The sequence below is a fragment of the Ictalurus furcatus genome, chromosome 8 (assembly GCF_023375685.1).
Source record: "Ictalurus furcatus strain D&B chromosome 8, Billie_1.0, whole genome shotgun sequence".
In the NCBI taxonomy this organism is placed as follows: domain Eukaryota; kingdom Metazoa; phylum Chordata; class Actinopteri; order Siluriformes; family Ictaluridae; genus Ictalurus; species Ictalurus furcatus.
Genome location: NC_071262.1, coordinates 5,485,038 through 5,511,491, shown reverse-complemented (window position 1 = coordinate 5,511,491; position 26,454 = coordinate 5,485,038). Strand labels below are relative to the sequence as shown.

The 26,454-nt window shown below is 37.2% G+C and overlaps 1 protein-coding gene across 3 annotated transcripts in view; it reads right to left on the bottom strand.

Moving 5' to 3' along the window:
• Nucleotides 1–447: 447 nt before the first annotated feature.
• The window catches only part of diaph2 (diaphanous-related formin 2), a 380,814-nt gene continuing 354,807 nt past the window's right edge, over nt 448–26,454 (bottom strand). For all 3 annotated transcript variants that reach the window (XM_053630382.1, XM_053630381.1, XM_053630383.1), the window contains one exon: nt 448–6,810. In XM_053630382.1, the coding sequence (XP_053486357.1) occupies nt 6,746–6,810 (65 nt within the window). In that variant the 3' untranslated portion in view covers nt 448–6,745. The remainder of the gene's footprint in view (nt 6,811–26,454) is intronic.

Below are 26,454 nucleotides of genomic sequence, written 5' to 3'. Positions count from 1 at the left end.
CAACTGTTGTCACAAGTTTGTGGGTGGGGATCTAGCGGTGCCGCACTCTCATCAGGCATCGCAGGGGCTGTCTCCACAGTGTTGCTGTAGCAGTAGGCAGCCATTTTATTAGTTTTTTGTCACCCTAACCCTATGTTTTTATTCACTCACTAAACTGTCAGTCAGGGGGACATGGGCTGTCAATACCATAGACCAAAACCCGACTCCTTTTGCATTTTAGAGTAGTAGCTCTGTGTAGCGAGTAAGTATCCCCGCCGACAAGCCATTCCGAAAACTTGTTTATAGTTTAAATGAAGTGCATGATTATTTTAAAACACCATCTTTTAAAAAGTTTTTACCTTCTAAACAACCTTGTTTAAAAGGTGTGTAACAAATATTTTTCATCTATTTGGACATATCGTCACCTCAGTCTCCACAATGTATAACATTGATGGTTTAAGTGTTTTGGTATTTATTTCAATAAAAGAGAACAACGGTATCATACAACATCGAGGGACTGTAGAAATTTTATACACATCACAGTGTTTTTCTCAAGAATGTAATCAACAAATGTTTAAATAATTTCACAAACATCAGTCTGTTCATTTCTTGACAATGTGATTACACATAAATCAGCCATATACATACACATACACATACACGTTATGTCCACAATTCTAATACAACATACACATTCAGTCATCATGTCTAGTATTTTCTGATGGCCTAGTTACACAAAATGGAACGACCACATTAATACACATGCGTATCATAGCTAACCATTTGATACACTTTCTTACAACAATCATATTCTCTTGAAGTATGCTTACACTTCAAAATAAACAATACTTACTGGAAAAGTAATTTCAGAAACAAATATTCACTTCTACCACAAATGTATGCACTGTGTGGAATAAACTGTAAAAAGCAGGGTTCACACTAAACTCATTAACATAAACACATCGTAATCATTCGGAGTATCCTGCTCAACACAGACCCAGAAAACCTGGGTCCATGTCCATTATCTCACACACACAGACAGACAGACACACACACACACACATAAAGATCAATAAGGTTACCAGAGGTAATAAATTTACACAACCTACAGAACTGCCAGCCAGGGGAACAAGGAGGATCATAAATTACATAGGGGCATAAATCAATCAGACATTTTGACAGAAAGTGTCTGTATTAAGTACTTACCTCAAACAAATTAAATTAAATAGTTTTAATTAATAGCATCTGTTCTTTGAGATCAAGTATAAGAAAAAAATTATGGAATCACTCAATGTTGAGGAAGAAAATATGGAATAATCAACACAAAAAAAATCATAATTGGTACTCTGTTGCTCCTCCTCAGGATTTTAAGACAGCCTGAATGCTTTGAGGCATGGACTTCACTAATGAAAAACAACATTTGTAGGGTAGCTGTGGCTCAGGTGGTAGAGTGGGTTGTCCACTAATCACATCATTGGTGGTTCAATTCCCAGTCCACGTGACACCACATGCCAAAGCGTCCTTGGAAAGACAACCCCAAGTTGCCTCTGATGGCAGGCTACCTTGCCTTTGGTGTGTGTGTGTGTGTGAAAGGGTGAATGAAAAACAGGTGTAAAGAACATTGTAGAACAGGTGTACAGGTGTAAAGAACATTACTGGTTAGTATGGTTAAAAGACACAATGTAAGTGCAGACCATTTACCAATAATCTCCATCAAGCTGGTTCCAATTTTCTCATAGAGCGGATGACAGATCAGCTTTGCAGCATGGAGCCTTGTATTTTTCTTTTACCAGGTTTTCAACTTTTCAATTGGATTGAGATCCGGACTGTTTGCTGGCCATGTCATTGAGATATGTCTTTCCTGAAGAAAAGCTTTCACATCATCAAACCTATTTTCTATCGATGGAATGAGAAAAGTGTCCAAAATTTCAGTGTACACCCGTGTATTGACTGTTGAGGTCTCTCCTGGTCAATTACCTGACATGCAACCCCATATCATAAATGGGAACAGGAATTTGATTGTTTTCTTCTGGCACTAATCTTTATGTTTCATTAGAACAGTACCAGACAAAAGTTCATTTTGTTCATCATTTCCTTGGCTAATGTAGATATCAATTTCATCCAATCATTCACACTCCACGAATGCTTCTCTTTAGCCCACTGTAACCTTGTTTCCTTCTGGTAAGGTGTTAGTGCTGGTTTTCGTTTGACTTTTCTATATGGTTTTCGTTTGACTTTTCTATATGTAAATCCTATTTCATTCAACCAATTTCTTACAGTTCTGTCACAAACATTGACTCCTATTTCCACCCATTTGTTTTAATCTGTTTTGTTGTGCATTTTCTATTTACAAGGCATATTGCTTTGTTTTGTATCCTGATGCTTTGATGTCTTCCTTGGTATACCCGTATGTTTTCCTCTTATAACCTTCCCATTTTGTTTATACTTGCACCACATTTTAGACACAGCTGACTGGGAACAACCAACATCTTTTGCCACACTATATGCTGGATTTCCTTCTTGAAGGAGTTTTAAAATCTTTTCCATTGTTTTAATTGACAACTCTCTTGTTGGGGCCGGGTTTCCTTTTTAAAAATTCCAAGGTTAAAGTCTGTAAGGTCTATGAGCATTCTCTTAACTGCAAATTAATTAGCACTTTTAGACTTGCTGATATTTGTTTTGAAATGCAAATTACAAGGTGATTCCATGATTTGTTCTTCAACATTAAGTGATTCAATAATTTTTATTATTGAAATAATTTTTAATAAGAAATATGCCATTAATTTAAATAATTTTATTTAACTTGTTTCACAAAGCCACATGGCAAGGGACATGGCATTCCATACATACAGTGGGGGAAATAAGTATAGGAAATATATTTACTGAAAAAAATGATGACACGTCCAACATTTGACGCGTCATACATCTGATTGTGAAAATGGTAGCTTAGTAGGTAATCACAAGCATCACAAGTAGGATCACAAGGTTGTTAGTTCAAATCCCTGCACCACCAATCTGCCACTGCTGGGCCCTTGTGCAAGGCCCTTAACCCTCAACTGCTCAGTTGTGTTATTGAGATGAATGGAAGTCACTCTGGATAAGGGCGCCTGCCAAATGCTGTTAATATAAATGAAAAACAAGAAGCTATCAAAACAAGTCTTACATAGTTTTTGAAGTGTATCAATCTGTGTTTGGTTAAACCAAATTAATCAATGGAACTAAACTACACACTAGAGGACCAAAAGTTAGTGACCGAGTAAGGAACTAACCAGAAGCAACCAAGAGGCCAAGGGTAACTCTGAAGGAGCTGGAAAGAACCACAGCTCAGATGGGAGAAGCCGTTCACAGGACAACTATAGCTCAGATACGCTACATTGAAGGGTGCCGAGAAAAAACCCATTAGTCTGAGAACAACATCTATACAGTGAAGCATGGGGATGCTTTTTAATCAGCACCAACTGGAAATCTGGTCAGATAGAAGAAGCCAAATACAGGTCAATCCTTTAAGAAAATATATTCTTGAGACTAAGGCTGGGGTTCAACTTTTGACAAGACAGTGGCCTTAAGCATACTGCCAAAGATGGTCTGGAATGGTTCATAACCAAGAGCCTGAATGTGTTAATGGCCCAGTCAAAACCCAGATCTCAAGCTGATTGAAAATCTGTCGCAATACTTCAAAATATCTGCTCAGCAGTGGTCTCTACCTAACCCAAACTGATATAACTTTTACAAAAATAGGCAAAAATATCAGGATCCAGATCTGCAAAGCTGACAGAGACATATCCCAAAAGACTTACAGGTAGTTCTATTTCCTTTCCCTAAACTGTTTTTTTTTTCTTCCACATTTTACACATTAAAATGTTAGACATATTTTGTAAATTAAATGGTAAAAATCCCAATTAAGTATATTTAAATTTCATGTTGAAACACTACAAAATGTGGAAACATTCAGTGTGGGTGAATACTTATGCAAGATGTTATAAAGCTGTCCAACACTATACTGAAACACTTTATTTTTATCTATTTTTTTCTATATATTTACTTGGATTTCTTTTCTATAGCTATAGTGAATCATATTGGCTATCTCTAGTTGTAAACTGTACACATTTCAAATGCTTCAAAACACATACATGCTTCAATGACATCCTGTTTAAAATGTATTCAGTTACAATAAGCAACAATCACTTTATTTTATATTATATTAATGTGTGAATTTTAACAGGTCTATTTAAGATGATCAAATTATTCTTTTAATACCTTCAGTAAAAGCGTAGTAATAAACTTGCTATTTAAGTACGATTAATAACATTTTTAAGTCATGTGTATACATGAAAGTTGGAAAATTTCCAGCCTTTCTACATCTTGAACTCATTGCTGCTCCTTGATTATTGAATAACAACAAAACTGGATGAAAATGTCCTAAAAGCAGTGCATCTTGCAGCTTAAGGATAGTCATAGCATAAGAGTGGAATTTTTGCTACTCTATTATAACAAAGATTATGTCTCTATAGCCATGCATAATACATTGGCAGAAATAAGCTGTGTTGTTAGTGCCCACAAAAGATTCATAACAGCCAATACCTTTGTTTTGATTGCACAGTGTGATTTACTTAAATAATAATAATAATGATAATAATAATAATAATAATAATAATAACAAAAAAAGATATGATAGCAAGCAGCTATTCAAACAACGAGAAAAAGGCAGATGGGGCTAAAGTGTGATTTTAATAATGAATTCCACTTAGAGGCAGCTACAATGTCATGTGTATACATGTATACATGAATCTTTTCTGTCATTACCCCTCTCAAGGATACAGCAGCACATCTTAACAATGAGTTAAATTATGGCTAAATACTTCTATGAAGGGTGAAATACAAACATGAAACATGAAAAATGTGCAGTGAACAAAACTACTTGAACTTTTCTTGATTCTGGACATATAACACTTTTCAAAAAGCAGGGAAGGACTGGAAAGTTTGAGACTAAGTGCTTGGGCAGGCTGGGTCAACCAACAAGCGCTTAAATGCAGCCAATGGATCACACAAGTCAGCACTTATTGATATTTTTTGATTAAAAACTTCTCTGTTTCACAACAGAGAACCAAACAAGACAGAAATTACACTGCATCATAAAATATAAAAACTGCAATACTTATTTACCTCAAGTTACTCTAATACAACAGTTCTCACTATCTTCTAACTAACCTCTGACATGGGACATGCTTAAAGGATATGCTTAAAGTGTTTATATATAGCATTTTCATCTTTTATGCTACTCCAGATTCAAAGGAAAAAAAAGTGTTATTTGCCAGACAAATAAAAAATGTGCATCAGCACGGGGATCCTATGGGACCCAATAATAAGCTCATGAAAGAGCTTACTTTCATACGTATAGGAGAGTGGGTGGTCAGATATGACTAACAACTCATGTTATAAACTGATTAACATGGGTGCATGGATGTGGCAGGGTGCTCGTACAGTTTACTTGATTCATTTATAGACAATAAATGCTTTATCTTCAAAGACGCTGTGGTTTAAGTTTCTTCATGTTTTGATGATACAGAACCAAGTAAGTTCATTAGAAAATATCACAGGGGGTTACAAAAAAAAAAAATAACTGGTTGAGCTGGCACAAGTGGAATTTATAAAAAACAGTCATGTGTAAATCTCTAAGACAAATCTCATATACCATATATTAATGAGGCTAAAATTAAATTCCATTTTATATAGAGAGAATATAATGATCAGTATAAGTTGAAACTGAAAGATGGGTGAACAGGTAAGGGAATGAAAATCAGAGTACAAATCAGGCCAAGGTTTTGTTCAATTAATGGCAGCAAATGAGTCCTTTGTATACATATAGTTCTGTCCTGCCATACACAATTGTAGATCATTTAATCGACTACAATTTTATATGTACTTGTCAAATAATAAAAAACATTAACCACTCAAACCTACTCAAACATTCATGTACAACAGGAAACTACAGGGTGTCCCAAAAGTCTCCATACAAAGGTCTTCCAAAAGTTTTGCACACGCACGCAAGCATATGCACACGCACGCACGCACTCACGCATGCACGCACGCACGCACACGCACACACACACATATATATTTTCCCCAGATAGCCTTTAAGAATGACAAAAGAAGAATGAATTGCAAACATTCTCATGGCTGGATTGGGAAGCTGTCACAAGGATGTGATGAACTTTAACAGGAAACATGGCAAGCACATCACACACAACTAGTGTTGCCAAACTTACAAACTTATTAACAAATTAATAAAGACTGGAAGTGTTGCGGACCAACCGTGAAGTGGACCTCCATGAACATCCACTGACGAAGGCACAACTGATATGGTGCTGGCATACATAGTCCCCTATGTATTGAGACTTTTGGGACACCCTGTATTAGCATTATGGGAAGCATAAAGATGAATGCAAACCCATCACAATCAGGAAAATGACAATAATAGATTTGAAGGAAATTTAAAACAATATGTTAAGGAAATTTTTAATATGAAAGGAATACACAGATTGCACATGTAAGGCAGTGTAACAGTAGCAATTCTGTGAAGTTTGTAGTCTTCACTTATGAAGATCGTTTTTTTGTTGTTTTTTGTTTTTTTGTGTGTGTGTATGTGTTGTGAGGATCCTGCCACGCTGGAAGGCACATACAAATGTGAGCTATCCATATTTTACCTCCAGTGTGCACCCACTCCTAGGTCTTTGGCACTTGGCTAATGTGCACAGACGGACTGTGATCATCGACCCATAGTGTTTGTGTTATGCCGGGAGCGTGATCTTTCCAAACCAGTGCGACGGTTGTCTGCAGGGGAACAGAGGAAAAGGGACACTTAGATTTATTTACACTGCAACACAAATGCAATGCATGAAGAAATAAGGAGAAGCAAGAATGGGAAAATAACATATATATATATATATATATATATATATATATATATATATATATATATATATATATATATATATATATATATACATACGCATATATATATATATATATATATATATATATATATATATATATATATATATATATACACATAGATAGATAGATAGATAGATAGATACACAGACACACACACATACAGGTGCATTTAAAAAAAATTAGAATAGCATGGAAAAATATCGTAAATTTTTTTCTGTAATTTAATTAAAAAATTGGAACTTTCAAATATTCTAGATTCATTACTCATGAAGTGAAATATTTCAAGCCTTTTTTGTTTAAATCGAGATTATAATGGCTTACAACTCATGGAAATCAAAAATCCAGTATCTCAAAATATTGGAATAAAGAATTTATAATACAGAAATGCTGACCTGAGAAGAGCTCTAATCAGTTAATTAACTCAAAACACTTGCAAAGTTTCCTGAGCCTTTAATCTCTCAGTCTGGTTCAGTACACACAACCACAATCATGGGAAGATGAAAGTAAATGTTGCATTTCATTTGAAAATCAATGTCCCAGAGTCTGGAGGAAGAGTGGAGAGGCACAGAATCCAAGTTGCTTGAAGTCCAGTGTGAAGTTTCCACAGTCAGTGATGATTTGGGGTGCCATGTCATCTGCTGGTGTTGGTCCACTGTGTTTTCTCAAGTCAAGAGTCAATGCAGCCATCTACCAGGAGATTTTAGAGAACTTCATGTTTCCATCTGCTGACAAGTTTTATGGAGATGCTGATTTCCTTTTCCAGCATTTGCCCACCAGACCCAACAATACAGACGAGCTAAAGGCCGCTATCAAAGCAACCTGGGCTTCCATAACAAACACCTCAGCAGTACCACAGGCTGATTGTCTCCATGCCATGCCGCATTGATGCTGTAATTCATGCAAAAGGATTAAAGCCCCGACCAAATATTGAGTGCATAAATAAACATACTTTTCAGAAGGTCAACATTTCTGAATTAAAAATTCTTTATTCTAATATTTTGAGATACTGGATTTTAGATTTACATGATCTGTAAGCCGTAATCATCAAGATTAAAACAAAAAAGGCTTGAAATATTTCACTTGATGTGTAATGGTTCTAGAATATATTAAAGTTGCACTTTTTGAATTAAATTATGGAAAAAAATTTACTTTTCCATGTTATTCAAATTTTTTGAGATGCACCTGTATATACACTGCCAAGCCATAACTTTAAAACCACTGAGAGCTCAAGCGAATAGCACTGATTATCTTGTTACAATGGCACCTGTGAAGGAACAACGATGCAACAAGGGAATCCCTGTCCAAAGAGACAATGCAATTGCAAGTAGAGTAGCTCCAGATTCTTGATGCATTGCATTTGATACAAAGGCTTCTTTGTTGACATTTGTGTATGCTTGTGTGTTTGTATGTTAGATTAATTTCTGTATTTTAGAATAATCTAATAAAATTTCCTCTGATTTTAAAGGCAAGTGTTTCTGCCTCTGTGTTTACAAGTTACTGTCTTAAACTGCCAATCTTGTTACTATGCTCTTAATATAGTGTTTTCACTATATTTACGATATTATTGCCGGTGGCCACAGAGGTAATATCTTATGCAGAATTAATAAATACACTAATTTCAACTTCTTGCTGGATGAATAGTTGATCACATATTAAAATATTAATATGTCATTTTATGAGCTGATCTGATAATATCCTTACATATTTTGGTGGAGAATGCAGGCATCTTACTCAAATAGCTCATTTCACTACACTACAAAAGATATTCTATAGCACAAATTGCTGAAAAATTTAATGCTGGCTATAATAGAAAGGTGTCACAACACATAGTGCATTGCAGCTTGCTGCATATGGGGCTGCATAGGCATAGACCTGTCACCTGTCCACCAGTGAAAGCACCTCCAATGGGCACATAAGCATCAGAACTGGACCGTGGAGCAATGGAAGAAGGTGGCCTGATCTGATGAAGGCTGTGAAAAATTGCTTTTATTGTTTAATCTTTTGATCTTTTGTTAAAAAGTAATCACAAAAATACTCGGCTCACATGGATATCAAACAATTGCAAACACAACAAAGGTTTATGCAAAAAAAATCTTTGTTAAATATAGGTGTACAACAATTAATGGCACCCCTATGAATTCATATGAGAAAAATATTTTAAATACAGGCAATTGTTTAACCATGATTTCCTGTTTCACAAGTGTGTAAATATGAGGTAAAACATAGTCCAAATTCTCTTAGTCATTCATAACAATGGGTAAGACCAATGAATATAGCTGTGATGTGCAGCAAAAGGTTGTTGAACTTCACAAAATGGGAAGTAGATATAAGAAAATAGCAGAAGCATTGAAAATGCCCATTTCCACCATCAGGGCAATAATTAGGACGTTCCAGTCAACTGCAAATGTTGTGATTCAACCTGTAATTGGACTTGTGTCTATATTGTCTCAGTGCACTGTGAAGAGGATACTTCATGTGGCCAAAAAATCTCCCAGGATCACAGCTGGAGAATTGCAGAAGTTGGTTGTGTCTTGGGGTCAGAAAGTCTCCAAAGCTACAATCCAAAGTCACCTACATCACCACAAGTTGTTTGGAAGGGTTTCAAGAAAAAAGTCTCTACTTTCATCCAAAAACAAACTCAAGCATCTTCAGTTTGCCAGACACTACTGGAACTTCAAATGGGATCGGGTTCTATGGTCAGATGAAACGAAAATAGAGCTTTTTGGAAATAAACACCGGAGGTGGTTTTGGCACACACAAAGAGGTAGCCATATGGAAAAGAATCTCATGTCCATGGTTAAATATAGTGGTGGCTCTTTAATGTTTAGGGGCTGGTTTTCTGCCAGAGGACTTGGACATTTTCTTAGGAAATATGGCATCATGGACTCTATCAAATTTCAACAGATATTAAATGATAACCTGACCGCCTCTGCCAGAAAGCTTAAATGTGCCATGGTTGGATCTTCCAGCAGGACAACGGTCCAAAACATACTTCAAAATAAACACAAAAATGTTTTTAACTGACAACAAAATCAAGGTCCTGCCATGGCTATCCCAGTCCACTGACTTGAAACCCATAGAAAACCTGTGGAGTGAACAGAAGAGGAGAGTCCACCAGAGTTTGAAGGATCTGGAGAGATTCTGTATGAAGGAATGTCTCAGATCCCTTATCATGCATTCTCCAATTTCATCAGGCATTATAGGAGAAGACTCAGAACTGTTATTTTGACAAAGGGAGGTGGCACAAAGTATTGACTAAAAGGGTGCCAATAACTGTTGCAAACCTATATTTAACAAAGTTATTTTTGATAAACCTGTGTTTTGTTTGCAATTGTTTGATATCCATGAGAGCAGAGTATTTTTGTGAATTGTTTGAACAAAACTTCAAAAAGTTCAACAATAAAGTAAACAGCTACAAAATGTGCATCAGACAGATGTGATTGCTTTTTAAGTGTTTATCATCACAAGGGGGATGAATTAAAAATAACACATGAGCAGATAATTACTATGCTAATATACAGTAAATGGACAGTGAGAAACAGACAAAGCCACACAAGCACAAGCCTACAGGGCTGTCACTAGATAAAGACAAATGCACTTTCATTCTACAAGGATGAGAATTAGTGTGTGTGTGTGTGTGGGTGTGTGTGTGTGTGTGTGTGTGTTTTCTGTCTTAGTGCTGCTACCTTTTGCTACTGAAACATCCATGAAGCAAGATGCTGTATAATTATATCAGGTGACACAGTCCATGGCTAGTCCACAGCCTGGTGTTCTGCAATGTTATGGGAATAGTGGTAAGGAAGATAAGAAGTTACCAAATTGGACTATGATGCAAAATCAGTGTTTATTTATAATTAAAAAAAAAGAAAAAAAAAGAAAAAGAAAAAAGAGGCAACCAGCATGAGCTTCAGATCTCACAAGACTCAAAACACTGACTAGAAAACTAGACTATGTCCATTTTCTCATGAGCAGAGTACAATAGAAGCCTTCTAGTTGTCTACTGTCTCATTGTGTATTTTAAGGGTAAGACATGAGCTCTTCAGTGCTTTCTCTACTATAACTCAATAAAGAGAGATTTGGTGAAGGTAAAGGTGGTGAGGCAAGACAGCACAAAACTAATTTCTATAAAGCATGTGTAAAAAATGTAACATAAAAGTAAGAGACAAAGAAAATACACTTGAGACTAATAAGATAATATACAAATAAGAATTAGGCAAAGATAAAATAAACATTTCCTCCAATAGTAGTGGTCTAATATATTGCACATACTGTACATTAAGGGTAATTTAGATGCGAGAAGGATCCTAGTTATGATCATGTTAATCACACTCAATCACTGCAAATTTCTCAATGTAATAAAATCCACATTTAATGGATTCCAGCTTATAAAATAGCACTTAATCCTATTTTTTGCACAATTAACTAGATTTGCATTTTTTATTGTGTCAATGTTGTAAATTGAGTTGTAGTTACAGGATAGGGAAGGGACGCAATTGCTTGGGGTTATGAGTTTGGAGGGGGCCTCCTGAAGGCCAACATTAAGCACATGTATATGTCAAATGTCAAAGTGTAGAACTCCCACATAAACCTCTGAACCTCTACTTTAGGCCTCCCAGAGCACATTTTGGTAAATTCACTGAAATTAAGAATAAAGATGATATAGTTAGGCATTATAATGATAATTTTATATCCTTGGGGTCTCTTCCAATACTTATGTTTCAGGGTAAAGGGAGCTCTAATTTTAACTTCATATCTATGTCATCAGGTCATCATTTATTTATGGACCCCTTTGTATTTAGACCTAGCTCTAGTGTGGAGATCAGTAAAGCTTTAAAGGCTGTTGATGCAAAACAGTCAACTGGATGCGACAATTTGGATCCATATCATCTGAAGCTTGCAGCTGATTTTATAGCTGAGCCTATTGTGCAAATTTTTGATTTTGTCTTCAGACAAATATGATTCCTCAAATTTGGAAAGCAGCCTATCTTTTCCCTTTATTGAAGGGTTGGGACCCTTTGGATTTAATTGATTATTGCCCCATATCCAAACTATCTACTAGTATCTATCAGATTCGAAAATCTGGGCAAGTAAATTTTCAAGTGAAACATTTTTGGCTAATAATACCATCTTGTGAAATAAAGTGAAATACAGTCTGGTTTTATAGTAGGTCATAGTACTATATCTGCAGCTATGTTGGTAACAAATGATATCATCAATGCCTTGGATACAAATCAGCACTGCATGGCCCTGTTAATTGATTTGTCCAAGTCATTGGACCATGAGATGCTGTTGGACAAACTTTGTGATATTGGGATGGGTGTCAAGGCTGTAGGGTGGTTTAAAAATACTTTAAAGATAGAACGCAGTGTGTACAAATAGGTGGATACAAGTCAATTTCTTTTTTGGAAATCTCTAAAATGGGAGTCCCCCAAAGTTCACGTCTAGCCCTGTTTTATTTCTATTTCATGAATAACATTGGGAAGAATATGCCTACAGCTAAAGTACATCTTTATGATGATACTATGATTTACGCAGTAGCCTTTTCTCTGAGTCAGGCTGTTGATGAGCTTCAGATTGCTTTTCAAAAGTTGCCAGATCTTTTCTAGAGCTGACTCCAAGATCACAGATATTTTAGGTGTTCATAATGTAGGAGTGGAATCAATTGAAAAAGTATCATTTTATAAATACTTGGGTATTTGGTTGGATGATAGGCTTTCTTTGAAATTGCATATTGCACATTTAATGAAGAAGCTGAAGGTTAGGTTGGGATTTTACTACTGTAATAGGGCATGTTTTAATTTAGCAGTTAGGAAAATGCTTGTTCAGGCTACATTTTTAAGTGTTCTTGATTATGGAGATATTATTTATATGCATCTGCTTCCTCTAAACTGCTCTGTATAGACTCTGTGCATCATAGCTCTTTATGTTTTATAACCAATTTGTTGTCTAGTACACATCATTGTGTTCTTGAAGATTTGGTCTCTTGTCCTTCATTAAATTTAAGGAAACAGCAACATTGGTATATTATAAGGCTATACAGGGAAATCTCCGTTCTTATTTATGTAATCTTCAATTACCTATGAGCAGCAGTTATGATTCTCGCTCTTCTAGATGGTTGCTCTATAGGGTACCCAGGATTTGTGAGAAATTTGAAGAAAGGCTTTTGCTTATTTTGCTCCCTGGTCATTCAGAAAACATTACACTTTAATCAATTTGCTACAATGGGATCTAAAGTTCTGATAGAAAATTGTGTAACTGAAGAGTGTAATTGCTATTAATAAGCTGGATAGGTTTTGTATTTTTTTTGTCTGTATTTTTATGTCTGTTTTTGTGTGTTTGAGTTTTAAGTTTGTTACTCTGTAATGGTGTGCCTTCTTGACCAGGTCTCTTTGCAAAAAAAGATTTAATCTCAAGGAACTTCTTGGTTAAATAATGGTTAAATCAATAAAAATAAAAAAGAGCAATTTATGAATGAACATCAGAGTTATTACTGATTTTTTTTTATATAGTTTTAACTTGAGTGCATAACTCATAGAGTAATTAACATGAAACAATTAATGTTGAAATTAAAATTAAAGGAAAATGATCAGGTCTGTCAGGTTCACTACTACTGCTCTGCTCCCACCTCCCCAAATTTGTTTTATAACAGGATAAAATTTTAAAACAAAAAAAAAAGAACTGTGCTGTTGACTATTCAAAATTCAAGCTGTTGCACAATTTCTAGATCACTATTTAAATTTAAGCTAATTTGTGATATTGACAATGTTAACTGCTTTGTACAAAAGGTCAGATTTTCCATAAGTCGTATCCCTTCCATTGAAGCATGTGTTCAGATGACACACCGATGGATTTGATTTAACATGGATCATCAGGTTTTACACAAACTGGTAGAGTTTAAAAGGAGAACATACCAAATACTATAAAATGTTGAAATCCATGTAGATATTTATATGAAACTACTTTTCACTTATTGCTGATAATATCATTTGAAATGAAAACCTGTTGTGTTTTTGTGCTAAATTGAAAAATAATGCCAAACAGAAGCATTTTCACTCATGGCCCTTTTCACTTTGGACCCCACTGTATATACAGATGAGTAGCAAAGTAAAGGAAAAATGGTGGCTCTTTTATACTGTTGGAGGCATTTTGCTGAAATGGTAAATGGAAAATTTGGATTTAACATATATCAGAACTCCAACACCTTTACCAACTTGGTCAAATCTGTAAACATTGTAAACATCAACTGCAAACATGTTCTTTTTGATAAATGGCAAATTAATATGCAATTACAGAATTACCCACCTACTACTACTGGTGTAGCAGTAACAAAAATAAAAATGAGAGAATGGAAACTCTTCATTAATATCTTGGTGTAGTCAGATTGTTGTCCATTTACTAGCCTTACTCTATACTGCTCTGAGCCAGCAGTATTGAGGAGGAATCTAAAAGCACTTTACATTTTTTAAAACCGCTTGAAACTCCAAATTGCAAAAGTTCCAGTCCCTATAATGAAAAGTCTAAAGATATGCAGGTTTCTCTTTGAGACAAGACTGTTCTTCAGGAACAAAACAGAAAAAAAATGCATCTATGACCTCCCTCTCACTCTGATGCTTTATGGATATACAACTAAATAAATAATGTAATAGGTTTTTATTTATTTATCTGTCTTTTGATGTTTTCTTTTTTTAAAGTGAACTGTTAACTAGAGCAGTTGCTATCCCAAAAACCCAAAGCCATTTGCTGAATTTAGAGACAGGGTTTTACTGAGCAACTTCTGTTACTGAATCATTCATGTCAAAGAAACCCCTGATGCACAGCATCCACTGATGGGCCATATAATTCAAAGCTTTCCTTCCATCACCTCTCAACACTATCAAACCCATCTCAAAATCATATCCTTCAACAGCCAAAGTTACTTACATCTGTTCCTTACTTTCTATATAATTCTTTTTCTCACTCTACCACTCTGCTCACCTGCATCAACCTCAACCTTTCCAGACCTCACAGTCTAAGTCTCTCTCTCTATCCATCTCTCTCTGCCTCACTTATTCCTACTGCTCAGTATCACTTCCACCTGTTCTGTCTCTTCTGCTCTGTCAGGTTTCAGGACACACAACCCCTTTTCATCCAGCTGGTGGTTTAAACATTTCATGCTTTCTTTTCCTTCCCCTTAAACTCGGTACACAGCGTATTAAAGTGACAATGAAACCAAAAATACACTTCCAATCTAGTGTCATGAAACAGAAATATGACCCTGCTGCCACCATCTGTTAAAATAGAAGGTTTTTCTGATTTACAAAAATGAAACCAAGATAAATAATGCCAGATCTTTTTACATTTAACCTTTTTCCTTTAATGTGATATAGCAAGCAATAAAATTCGCGTGAAAAAAATAGAAACGTTTTAGGGAAGAAAAAAACTTACACTAAGTAAACACTAGTAAGTTGAATAAGTATGCAGGTGTGGGGCATATGACTGTGCTCAGAATTAACCAATCACATTCACACTCATGTTAAAAAACAAATCATCATACATCTGTCATCAATGAAGTGATTCTGATTAACTCTAAATAAAGAAACTATTCCTGTAGGATTTTTTTCTGGGTTTTGCTGCAAAAATAAGAAGCAAGTGTGACAGTCAAAGTCTCCAGAAGAACTGTGTCTGGTTCTGCAAGATGCTCAATAAAACTTACAGCTAATTTCCTTATAAAACTGCACAAATTGTACTAGAGACTATTATTTTAATTTTTTATTTTTTTGTCACACCAAATATATTGACTTTCATTTACTACTGTTTACTGCTCTTTACGTTTTTTTTTTTTAATGTAGAAACATTTAATTTAATTATTTTTAAGGCATCTTTTCTCTACAGCATTTCTTTGCATGTGCCTAAAACTTTTTCACAGTACTGTAAATACATTGGATATAAAAAAAAAGACTACACACTGCTGTTAAATTGCAGGTTTTTGTGATGTAAAAAATTAAACAAAGATAAATTGTGCCACATAATTTTGTGCTAGAAAACTAATGTTTGGAAATCTAAAATCTATACCACAGTTTGTACTAAAAAAAATATGTTGCCTAAAACTTTTGCACAGTACCATTGTGGGACAAACGTTTCAGTCTCAACAACTTAACTAACACCATGTGAGACTTTCATTCACTACCCACTTCCCCTTTCCATAGGGATCTTGCCAGGGATCCCAGTTGGAAACACTAGTTCAAGTGCTCTCCATCTACTGACAGCACCCTTTACATCATAGTGTGGCTGTAGCTATGAGATTTGACAGATGTGTAACAGACTCCTCCCCTTCCCTTACACTTTGCCTGCTGCCCAGCAACACCACCTGACAGCTATCAGTAGGGATTCCAGCAGAGCCATTGGCAGACAGCTAAATAAACAAAGGGGATAAGAAAAAAAGAAAAAAAAAGAAAATCAAAGGTCATATAAGGTACACAATTATCACAAAGAACAGGGAAAAATTTGCTGGTGTAGCAGTGTTCTTTGTATGGGTTCTAGGGAATTTTTTAAAAAGTTAATAATATTTTTACCACAATATGAGACAGTAATGTATAGTCCCAGCATATGGACGGAAAGGTAGAAGAACTGGAAGGATATAAGGGCTTTAAGGGTGACACTGCTAGTCTGGGGAGGAGAGTAGGAATGAGATTAAAGGTCCTCCTGTGACAACCCCACTTGGGAAGGAACATCTGGCAGACCAGCTGCTCCTCTGGATAACATGCTACCCAAATGTTTTGAAATCACACACACACACACACACACACACACACACAGGCATGCAGAGGCATGGCTGGATTCTCGTCTGAGCACTGAGAGGTTCATTAAATGCACACAAGTAAGAGAGGTGAGGGAAAGAGGAAGAAAATGTGTGCAAGGTTATGAGTAGCAAGGTCACTGCCCTTTGCAACTAATCTGCCCTGAATAATTATGTACTCATACACAGAGACACACACAAACACACAAACCTTCCCTGAGATATCAGAAGGAGGCTCTCTTTGCTGTCAAACCAATATGACCCTGACAATATTGGTGTCATCATGGTTCCATCCCATATTTTTTGTTATGAAAGAGCTAATGAGTGCCCTGCTGCTGCCAGCACTGCTCTGTATTAATGGGAGATGGCATGCACAAAATGAGTTGCATACGTCACTGTTGCCTGAGTGTCCTTCACTCCACCCACCACTTTTGCTGTCTAGGAGTAATTTAGGGAAAACACAAACAACAAAAGTAATAAAATAGTGATCGATCCCTATTTAGAAGAAGTATAGGGAAGGAAACCCAAATAACAACAGGAGAATTACAAGTAGATAAGTAGGAAAATATAGAAAGGAACTCCTGTTACTTTTTTAAAGAAACAAAAAGCAGTGCTAGAGAAAAGTTAAAACAACACAACACAACACTGAATATCATGTGTAATGCAGCCACGCTTATAATATTAATACTGAAAGTATAGAAAGATAAAGATACAAAGAGAGAGAAATATGGGAAGACAAAGTAAAATACAGATGACTTGAGCAAGGCTGTGGCATGAATAAAAATAAAATGTTGAGTCATAATATATAACTGAAACAAATAAATGAATAAAACCCACGGCTGTCCAAGAGGCAACTTTCAATGAAGAGCCAATGATGGGAGAAAACAGCCTTTCCCTAATGGAGCTCAGTGCCATTTTGTGTACAGACATGCCATGGTTGCAAAGATACATCCAGATCCAAAAAATAAATCCAGTGCAACCCTCTGAAAAAAATATTCAAACCTTGATCACAGTCCATTTCAAATGTGACATTGGAAAAGTTGTTCACATCAGTATTGTGACAATAAGGCTATTCAGACGAGACTAGTGTTATATGGGGAGGTGGGGTAATGTAATAATTACCAGAGCTTCTCTGTGATTTTAATCCTGTGCGAATTGTCAATCATGTCTGTTATTTTTCCGGACTTTTTCCGGTCTTCACATTCCCGAGCCGGTGAAGATTACAGCGTCTTTAACCTCTGTAAAACGACCTGTAAAAATAACCCAGGTTAAACTAATCCCCTGCGGCTGCACTCTCTGTATTTTTTTTAGGTAGCCAAACACTACTTTGACAGAGGGACATTTATCACAAACTTCCCCAAAAATCTCCTCGCAAACAGAATGATTATGTACCATTTGTTCAAACAGCATTTGATAATGTTGTTCTCCCCAAACTGTAACTGAACATAAAGTTTCAGCTCTCGTCCAGTTGCAGATTTTCTCTTGCTTTGTTGGTGCCATGTTGTATTATCAAACACTGAGGTGCAGCACCATGTTATGTATGATGCTACGGGGCAGCACCATGTTACGGGGATGCTTTGATGGGTCATCAGCACTTAGACAACAAAGACATACACATCTTGCCAATTTCTACAGAAATCACTTATCCTGTTTGAATTGACGATAAATATCACAGATGTCCATAGTAACATTTTCTTTATAGCCATATGTCGTGAAAACTTATCCCTGAATAGAGCTAATGGCAAATAAGCATATGGCATAAAATGCACTCTGCAGTGTACAATATAATGGTGAAGACCATTTGGTTAAGAGAGAACAAAATAATGTCAGCACCAAAAAAAAAAACTGATCAATGAAAAACAATAACAAACCCATTATAAATGAAATTCTTCAGTAGTTTACAATAACAATAAATTATGGTCATTTTCTAATATGGAGATTAAATAACTGAAAGCTGCGCTAACCTACCACACAAAAAAAATTCTGAAGCATTTTACTCATCTATCTCAAGGCAGAATCTGACTACTTTAAGACTGCTGTTATTTCTGTAAGCATCCATGCATTCTGTAAGTTTTATAATACATTTGTATATGGATATCTGTAAGATACCTTCACTTTTTCCCAGTGAGCATTTCCAAATATGTGTTTCAACTTGTCATGATACCAAGATTTTGACTCTGTTACCAATACCAAATTTATCCTCAACATGTTCAATACTAATATGATATTTTAGTCTTGAGGTGCAAAATGAGCAAAAGGATGGATAACTGAAGTGCTGAGGAGATTTGGACCAATGAACAAAAAGAGAAAATAATCGGTGGATGGGATACATAAAATGTTTTAACTAGTCATTAATACAATTTTCTAGTAATATACTGAGTGTGGCTATGTGTTCTCCATGCTCAAGTGATTTTATGATTACAAAGTTTTGTTTACTTTTTTGTGTTGTCAGATTTCTGACCATAAAATAACATCAGTCTTTAAGCATGTTTGTTTAAATGAGATAAATGAAATACACTTATCTAAGTGTAATAATATTTGCAACCCAGTAAAAAGGGATGTAGAAGAATAACAAGTCACTCTACAATATTATAATGAAAATGTGAGAGTTTCGTGAAAGCAAAAGTGCTATAATGCAGCATTTTACTAGCAGTGTTAGAACAGCTAACATGTACAATCATGTGAAAAAATGAGTACAGACCATGGAAATTGTTGGGCTTTTGCATTAGGCAGTCACACAGTCAGTCAAATCTACTGCAGGATAATTTACTCAATTACAAAGTTAAAATTTCTGCTTTCTTGTGGAACTCAAGGCTACCAAGACCGGTTGAACAAACAATGGCAAAACAGACTACCCTTAAAAGATCGTTAAAACTAAGTAAAATCTTATTAGCAGCTGTTATTAGCAGTCATATTTTTCATTAGCAGAAAGTTTTCTTGCTCTTGGTGGTATGCTGCATTCATAGACCCATTGACTATTTTCCATCCAACCATTCATTTTCTGTACCGCTTATCCTTACTGGGTCATGGGGAACATGGAGCCTATCCGAGGGGGTATGGGGCACAAGGCAGGGGACACCCTGGACAGGGTGCCAATCCATCGCAGGGCACAAACACACACCCATTCATAGACTACTGACACTCTGAAAATGTCAATCAGCTGCCAATGTCTTTGGACTGGGGGAAGAAACAGGAGTACCCAGAGCAAACTCCTCACACACAGGGCTGTGGCAGGAATCTAATCCTCAACCCTGGAGGTGTGAGGCAAACGTGCTAACCACTAAGCCACCGTGCTCCCCCTGTTGACCATTTAAATGTTTTTATTTATTTATTTATTTTTATTTTACCAGAATGGGGAAAAAGTGTGATCTTTGTGAATTTAACCATGGCATTTGAGTATTTCAGAAACTGTTGATCTCCTGGTATTTTCATTGAACCTTGAGTTGGATGGGCTATAACAGCAGAAAACCACATAGGGTTCTACTCCTGTCAGCCATGAACAGGAATCTGACACAGGCTCACCTAAACTGGACATTTGAAGATTAGAAAAAGAAATCACTTGGTCTTTTTCTAGTCATCAAATGTCTAGTTTCAATAAATATGTGCCCATGATAGCCTCAGATTGTTGTTCTTGGCTGACAGGAGTGGAACATGATGTGGACTTCTGCTGTTGTAGCCCATCCACCTCAAGGTTTGCTGTGTTGTGCATTCTGAGATGCTTTTCTGCTCACTTTGGTTGTGCTTTTCTGCTCACTGTGGTTTCTTCTTATCTCTCTCAACAACACGGTGTTTCAGCTGTGGCGACAGGCTGGTGACCGGCGCACAGGAAACAAAGATCGCTCCTCCCACGACTGCCACGGTGGCACTGAAAAGACAGCGCCACTTCAGCGCCACCAAGGTTTTGGATGGCCAGAGAGCACATGGCGGCGGGGTGGGGCTGCCGACACACCCACGGCCCGTGAATGGTGCACCGCACGGAAAGAATTCCACCATCCAGCGGGCGAGGGGAGGATATAAAAGGGCGGTATTCCACTCACAACGGGAGAAGATGATCTCCAGGTATGTGCGCAAGTAGCTGGTGTGTGTTAGGCGATGTTTTGCGACACGTGCATGTCCGCTAACCGCTGCTGTGTGTTTTTCTGTTTCTTGCAGACGAAGTCGACGCGAGTGAAGGCTCCGCCCCCCGCTTGTAACCGAAGACAGCTGAGACCCTCACCGCCAGATTGCACTTCAACACACACACACGCACCCGCACTCCCCTCACTGTTTGTCTCAAATAAAGATCCCTCCACGAATAACCCTAAAACGGCCTCCTGTGTGTCTGTGCTCATCCCAACGCGGGCTAAATTCCCTACACAGCTTGCATACCCTCTGTACACAGTGTGTTTTTTGTTGTTTGCACCATTTTGTGTAAACTCTAGAACCTGTTCTCAGAAGATCAGCAGATTCTGAAATACTCAAACCAGCCCAACTGCCACCAACAACCATGCTATGGAAAAAGTCACAGAGGTAACACTTTTTCCCATTCTGATGTTTTATGTGAACATCTGAAGCTTTTGACCTGTTTCTGTATGAATTCTACAAGATGATGGAAACATTCCTTTGAAATTCTGGTCCATGTTGACATGATTGCATCACAGAGTTCCTGCAGAAGTTTCAGGTGCACTTTCATGTTGCGAATCTCCTGTTCTACCACATCCCTAATTTGTTCTACTGGATTCACATCCAGTGATTGGGAAGGCCAGTACACAGCATTGAACTCACTGTCATGTTCATGAAACCATTTTGAGAGGACTTTTGCTTTGACATGGTACATTATTATGCTAGATGTAACTATTTGAAGATGAGTAAATTGTGGCCATGAAGGCACAAGGCAGGTTGGGTCCATCGAGCCATGCTGTTTGCACCAAATTCTGAACCTACTGTGTGCCTCAGCAGAAATCTTGATAAATGTAAATTATAGAGAATGTGTGAAATTTCAAGATCAGCAGTTATAGAAATATTCAAACCAGCCTGTCTGGAACCAACAATCATGCCACAGTCAGAATCACTGAGATCACATTTTCCCCCCATGCTGATGGTTTATGAGAACATTACCCAAAGCTGCTGGCTTGTAATCTGCATGATTTTATGCATTGCACTACTGCCACATGATTGGCTGTTTAGAAAATTGCATGAATAAGTAGGTGTACAGGCATTCCTAATATAGTGTTTAGTGCATGTGTATACTTTATAGTATTACTACGCTGTGGCTTTACAGTTAATTCTGTACAGACAGTACGATCTACCTGCTGAGTGAAGTGCGCTTAATTTTGGGGGTATAAGCCTACCATTATGTCTGCTGAAAGTAAGAAATATCCAGGTAACAAAGTAATGGTGTGACATCACACTAACCACACCTTAGTGAGTGCTAAAGTATAACTGAAATTTGGTGCAAGCATACAAGAAGAGAAGCAGAAACAAATATGATGTTAAGGGCGGTGGTGGCACAGCAATTACAGCTCTGCGTTACGGTTCAGAAGGTTCTGGGTTCAAGCCCCAGCACTGCCAAACTGCCTTGAGCAAGGCCCTTAACCCTCTGTGTTCCAGAGTGCAGACCCTGCACTCTGACCACAACTTCCTAACAATCTGGGATATGCAAAAAATTATTTCGCTGTGCTGTAATATATATGTGACAAATAAAGGCTTCTACTCTTCATGTCTGGTGCCCCTTCTTCCCTGCCATGATCCAATACAGTAGGACATGAGGTCATATAGAACTTTCAGATTACTCATCCAAACACAGGCTTAAATATGGCCTTATGTCCCCCCCCCCCCCCCCCTTGAAATATCATATAAAACACACATTAAAACAAATTATTAAACAAAGGGTATTAAATAAATAAAGTGTCTAAAGATGCTGATTTTTCAGCCTAGCTTTTCTGAGCTTGCAGATTAAGGCTAAGCTACTGAAGTGAAGGGCCTGGCAAATTGCATCAATGCAAAAAGAGCACTGCATGGAAATAGACATAATCTCACCAAAGCCATATTTTCCAGGATAAAAGAATGAGTCAACTTGCCATGAAGCACTATAAACTCTTTATGAGCTTGATTCACTTGATTGAAGGCAGAACCAATTAGCTTAATTTTAGCATCCAACACTGAAGAAGTCATGACAAAATGTATTTATAGCCAATAGCTCTTTCTTAATGTATTTATTCTTCTTTTTTATTTGCTAGGATATTTGATTTTTGCCACACATATATTCAAATAACCACTAGGTATATCTGAATATTAGGATTACTTATATTTTTTTAAAGACATATTTTAGATACACTATATGTTCTTTTTCAAATGACATACAGCTGTCATGCTATACAACAGGCCACCAACAGCTTTATTCTAATCATAGATACATGTGTTTGCATGTATGTAGGAGATAATATTCTTGTTTAGTTTAAAGATGTTGACAAGCCATGATGGAGGAACAGTAGAAATGCCAGATTTAATTAGCAGATTGTGAGGATATATTTGTTCTTGTAACTATTTAAGAGTTTTTAAGCAGGGAAAGGAGGCAGAGTGAGGTTTATGTATGCAAGCATTACTTCATTCAACACAAAGAAATAGACAAAAATATTATAAAACCTGAAAAATAGTATCATAAAATATTCCTCAGGTTAACCCATGTTTAGCTTATCTATATTTGTAGGAGTAAATGTTGAGCTAAATTGGAAAGTTGGGGTCTCAAACAACAATCATACAGCCTAAATGGAATAATATATTCTTGATGAAAATGACTGAAAAACCACAAGGTACTCTAAAACAAGGTAGACATTACCTGAAAGAAAACACCATCTCCCTAGAGTTTTCCATTAGCATTTAACTGATAAGGTTGTATTTTCAAATAAAATTCTTATTCAAATTCAGCATTACTCTCCCTCAGCATTATGCTCTATAGTATTAAGCTATAGGCTTTTTCTTTTTTATTAGCTTTACTTGGAAATAAAATAAAATAGGTTCACAGCAATAGTAAAGGTGTCTTATATGTAAAGTGTAGCTTGAATTATTTTCTGACAAGGTTTTCAGGTCACAATTTCACAATGTACTGTGAAATTTTATAGATGTATGCAGAACATAAGTTCACCTCATAAACTTAAAAAAAAATACAACTGAAAGTTAAGAACTGCAGATAGATAGATAGATAGATAGATAGATAGACAGATAGACAGATAGATAGATAAATAGATCATGGAGCTCTTCAAGCATGTGGCAGCTGCACAGAGATGGTCTGAGAAGTGTGCCATACACCTCCTCCCCTTGCTGACACAAGCACTACAGATACATCTCAAAAAAATTTTATATCATGGAAAAGTTCATTTTTACATAATTTAATTAAAAAAGTGGAAATTTCAGATATTCTAGATTCATTACACTTAAAGTTAAATATTTCAAACATTTTTTTTTGTTGTTTTTGTTTTATCTTGATGATTACAGCTTACAGCTCATGGAAATCAAATATCTAATATCTCAAAATATTAGAATAAAGAACTTATACTACAGAAATGTCGACCTTCTGAAAAGTATGTTAATTTATGCACTCAATACTTGGTCGGGGCTCCTTTTGCGTGGCATGGAGGCAATCGGCCTGTGTGTCATATCACTGTAAACTAGCGACTCTCTTTCGCAGAATGCACCACGAACTACAAGCATGGCCGAAGACAACTACAACTCCCAAACACACACAGAAACCATCTCCCAAATTCTAATTATAGACACCTGCTGCCAATTGCACCCACACCACTCCTTTACAGAGACTGTTCACACACAATGTCTTTGCGAAGTATACACTCAGATGCCTAGTGTCTGTGTCTATACCAAGCCTTGATATAATTTTTGTTTACCTGATTCTGACCTTGTTCTCATTAACGACCTCATCTCTCATGCCTAACCTTGTTTGGACAGTTTGCCTAATTGCCTGACCTCTGTCTATCCATGCTTTTTTAAATTTTTGCCTTATTCTTTGGACTTGTTGTTGTTTGATTAAACTACCAAACCTGCACCTGCTTCCATCTATGCCTCCATTTCATGACAGAATACTTTGCTGTAACATGGAAGCAGCAGATATGCCGGAGTGGCGACAAGCCCTCGAGGCCCATGGACGGCTCATGGGAGAGCATCACTAACAGCTCACCTATCTGTTCACGATGTGTAGCAGAATATGCTCTGGAATTCTGGACAAGACAAGCATATCATCCGGCAGTGCCCTCTCAAGTCTCATCAGGACACCGGGGAGAAAGGGGGCTCCAGACCCCACTTTCAAATGGTGAGTCCATTACAGTTATTCTCTCACCAAGCATTCGTTCTAACAGTTATGGTTAAATAATCAGGGGTTTCTTCTGTTCTAGCAGTGCTGATTGACTCCGGAGCAGCGGGGAATTTCATTGTTCAAGACACGGTGAACCAGTTCAACATCCCCGTTCATCCATTACTATAGCCACGTAAGATCTAAGCCATTGATGGAGCTCCAATCGGGGGAAGGATCATCTCGCACTGCACTGAGCCTCTCTACCTCCAAGTCAGCGCACTCCACAAGGAGATCATACGTCACAGTCTCTGCCAGACATCCCGTCATCCTAGTTCTCCGCTGGTTGAAGCAACATAATCCGTGTATCTCATGGACTGACAAACAACTCACACGCTGGTCTCCTTAGTGCCATGCACACTGTCTACAAACATCAGTAGTTCCGCTGGTGGCTACATCAGTCAAAAGCAATTACCAACCCACTCCAGTTCATCATACTATCACAGACAGAACAATGAGCCATGGAGGAATATATTCAAGAGGTACTCCAGCAAGGGTACATCAGACCCTAAAAATCCCCTGCTTTAGCTGGTTCTTCTTTGTGGAGAAGACTGGAGGCAGCTTCAGGCCATGCATAGATTACCGGCGCCTCAACCAATGTTCTGTCAAGTATCGCTATCCTCTGCCTCTGGTTCCTGCAGCCCTAGAATAACTCACATCAGCAACCATCTTCTGGACCTTGGGACCTAAGGGACCTGTTGGGGCGAAATGTAATCACATACATCTATGACATTCTGATATATTCAGGTTCCCCTAAAGAAACTGTCCGCCATGTACGTCAAGTATTACAAAGACTCCTTCAGTACCAGCTCTACGTAAAAGCTGAGAAATGTGAATTCCATCAGCACACCATATTGTTCTTGGGCTACATCATCAGCCCTGAGGGAGTCACCATGGACCAAAGCAAGGTACAGGCAGTGGTGGATTGACCCACTCCATGAATGGTCTGGGATTTACAATGATTTCTGGGCTTCACCAACTTCTACCGATGTTTTATCAGAGGTTTCAGCTACATATCACACCCGTTAATGTCCCTGCTGAGAGGCAAACCAAAACGATTACCCTGGAATCCAACCACCCATATAGCATTAAATCAAGTCAAGAAAGATTTCTCCACAGCTCCCATTCTAAAGCACCCTGACCTTTCCAAGCCCTTTGTCATGGAGGTTGATTCATCGGAGACAGGAGTGGGAGCTATCCTCTCACAGAGGTTCAGAGATAAGCCCAAGATTCACCCCGCAGCCTTCTTCTGCAAGATATTGTCTCCAGCAGAACAAAACTATGATGTGGGAAACAGAACTCTTGGCAGATAACTAGCACTGGAGGAATGGCGACATTGGCTGGAGGGAGCAACACACCCCTTCATCATTTTCACAGATCACAAGAACCTTGAGTACCTACATAC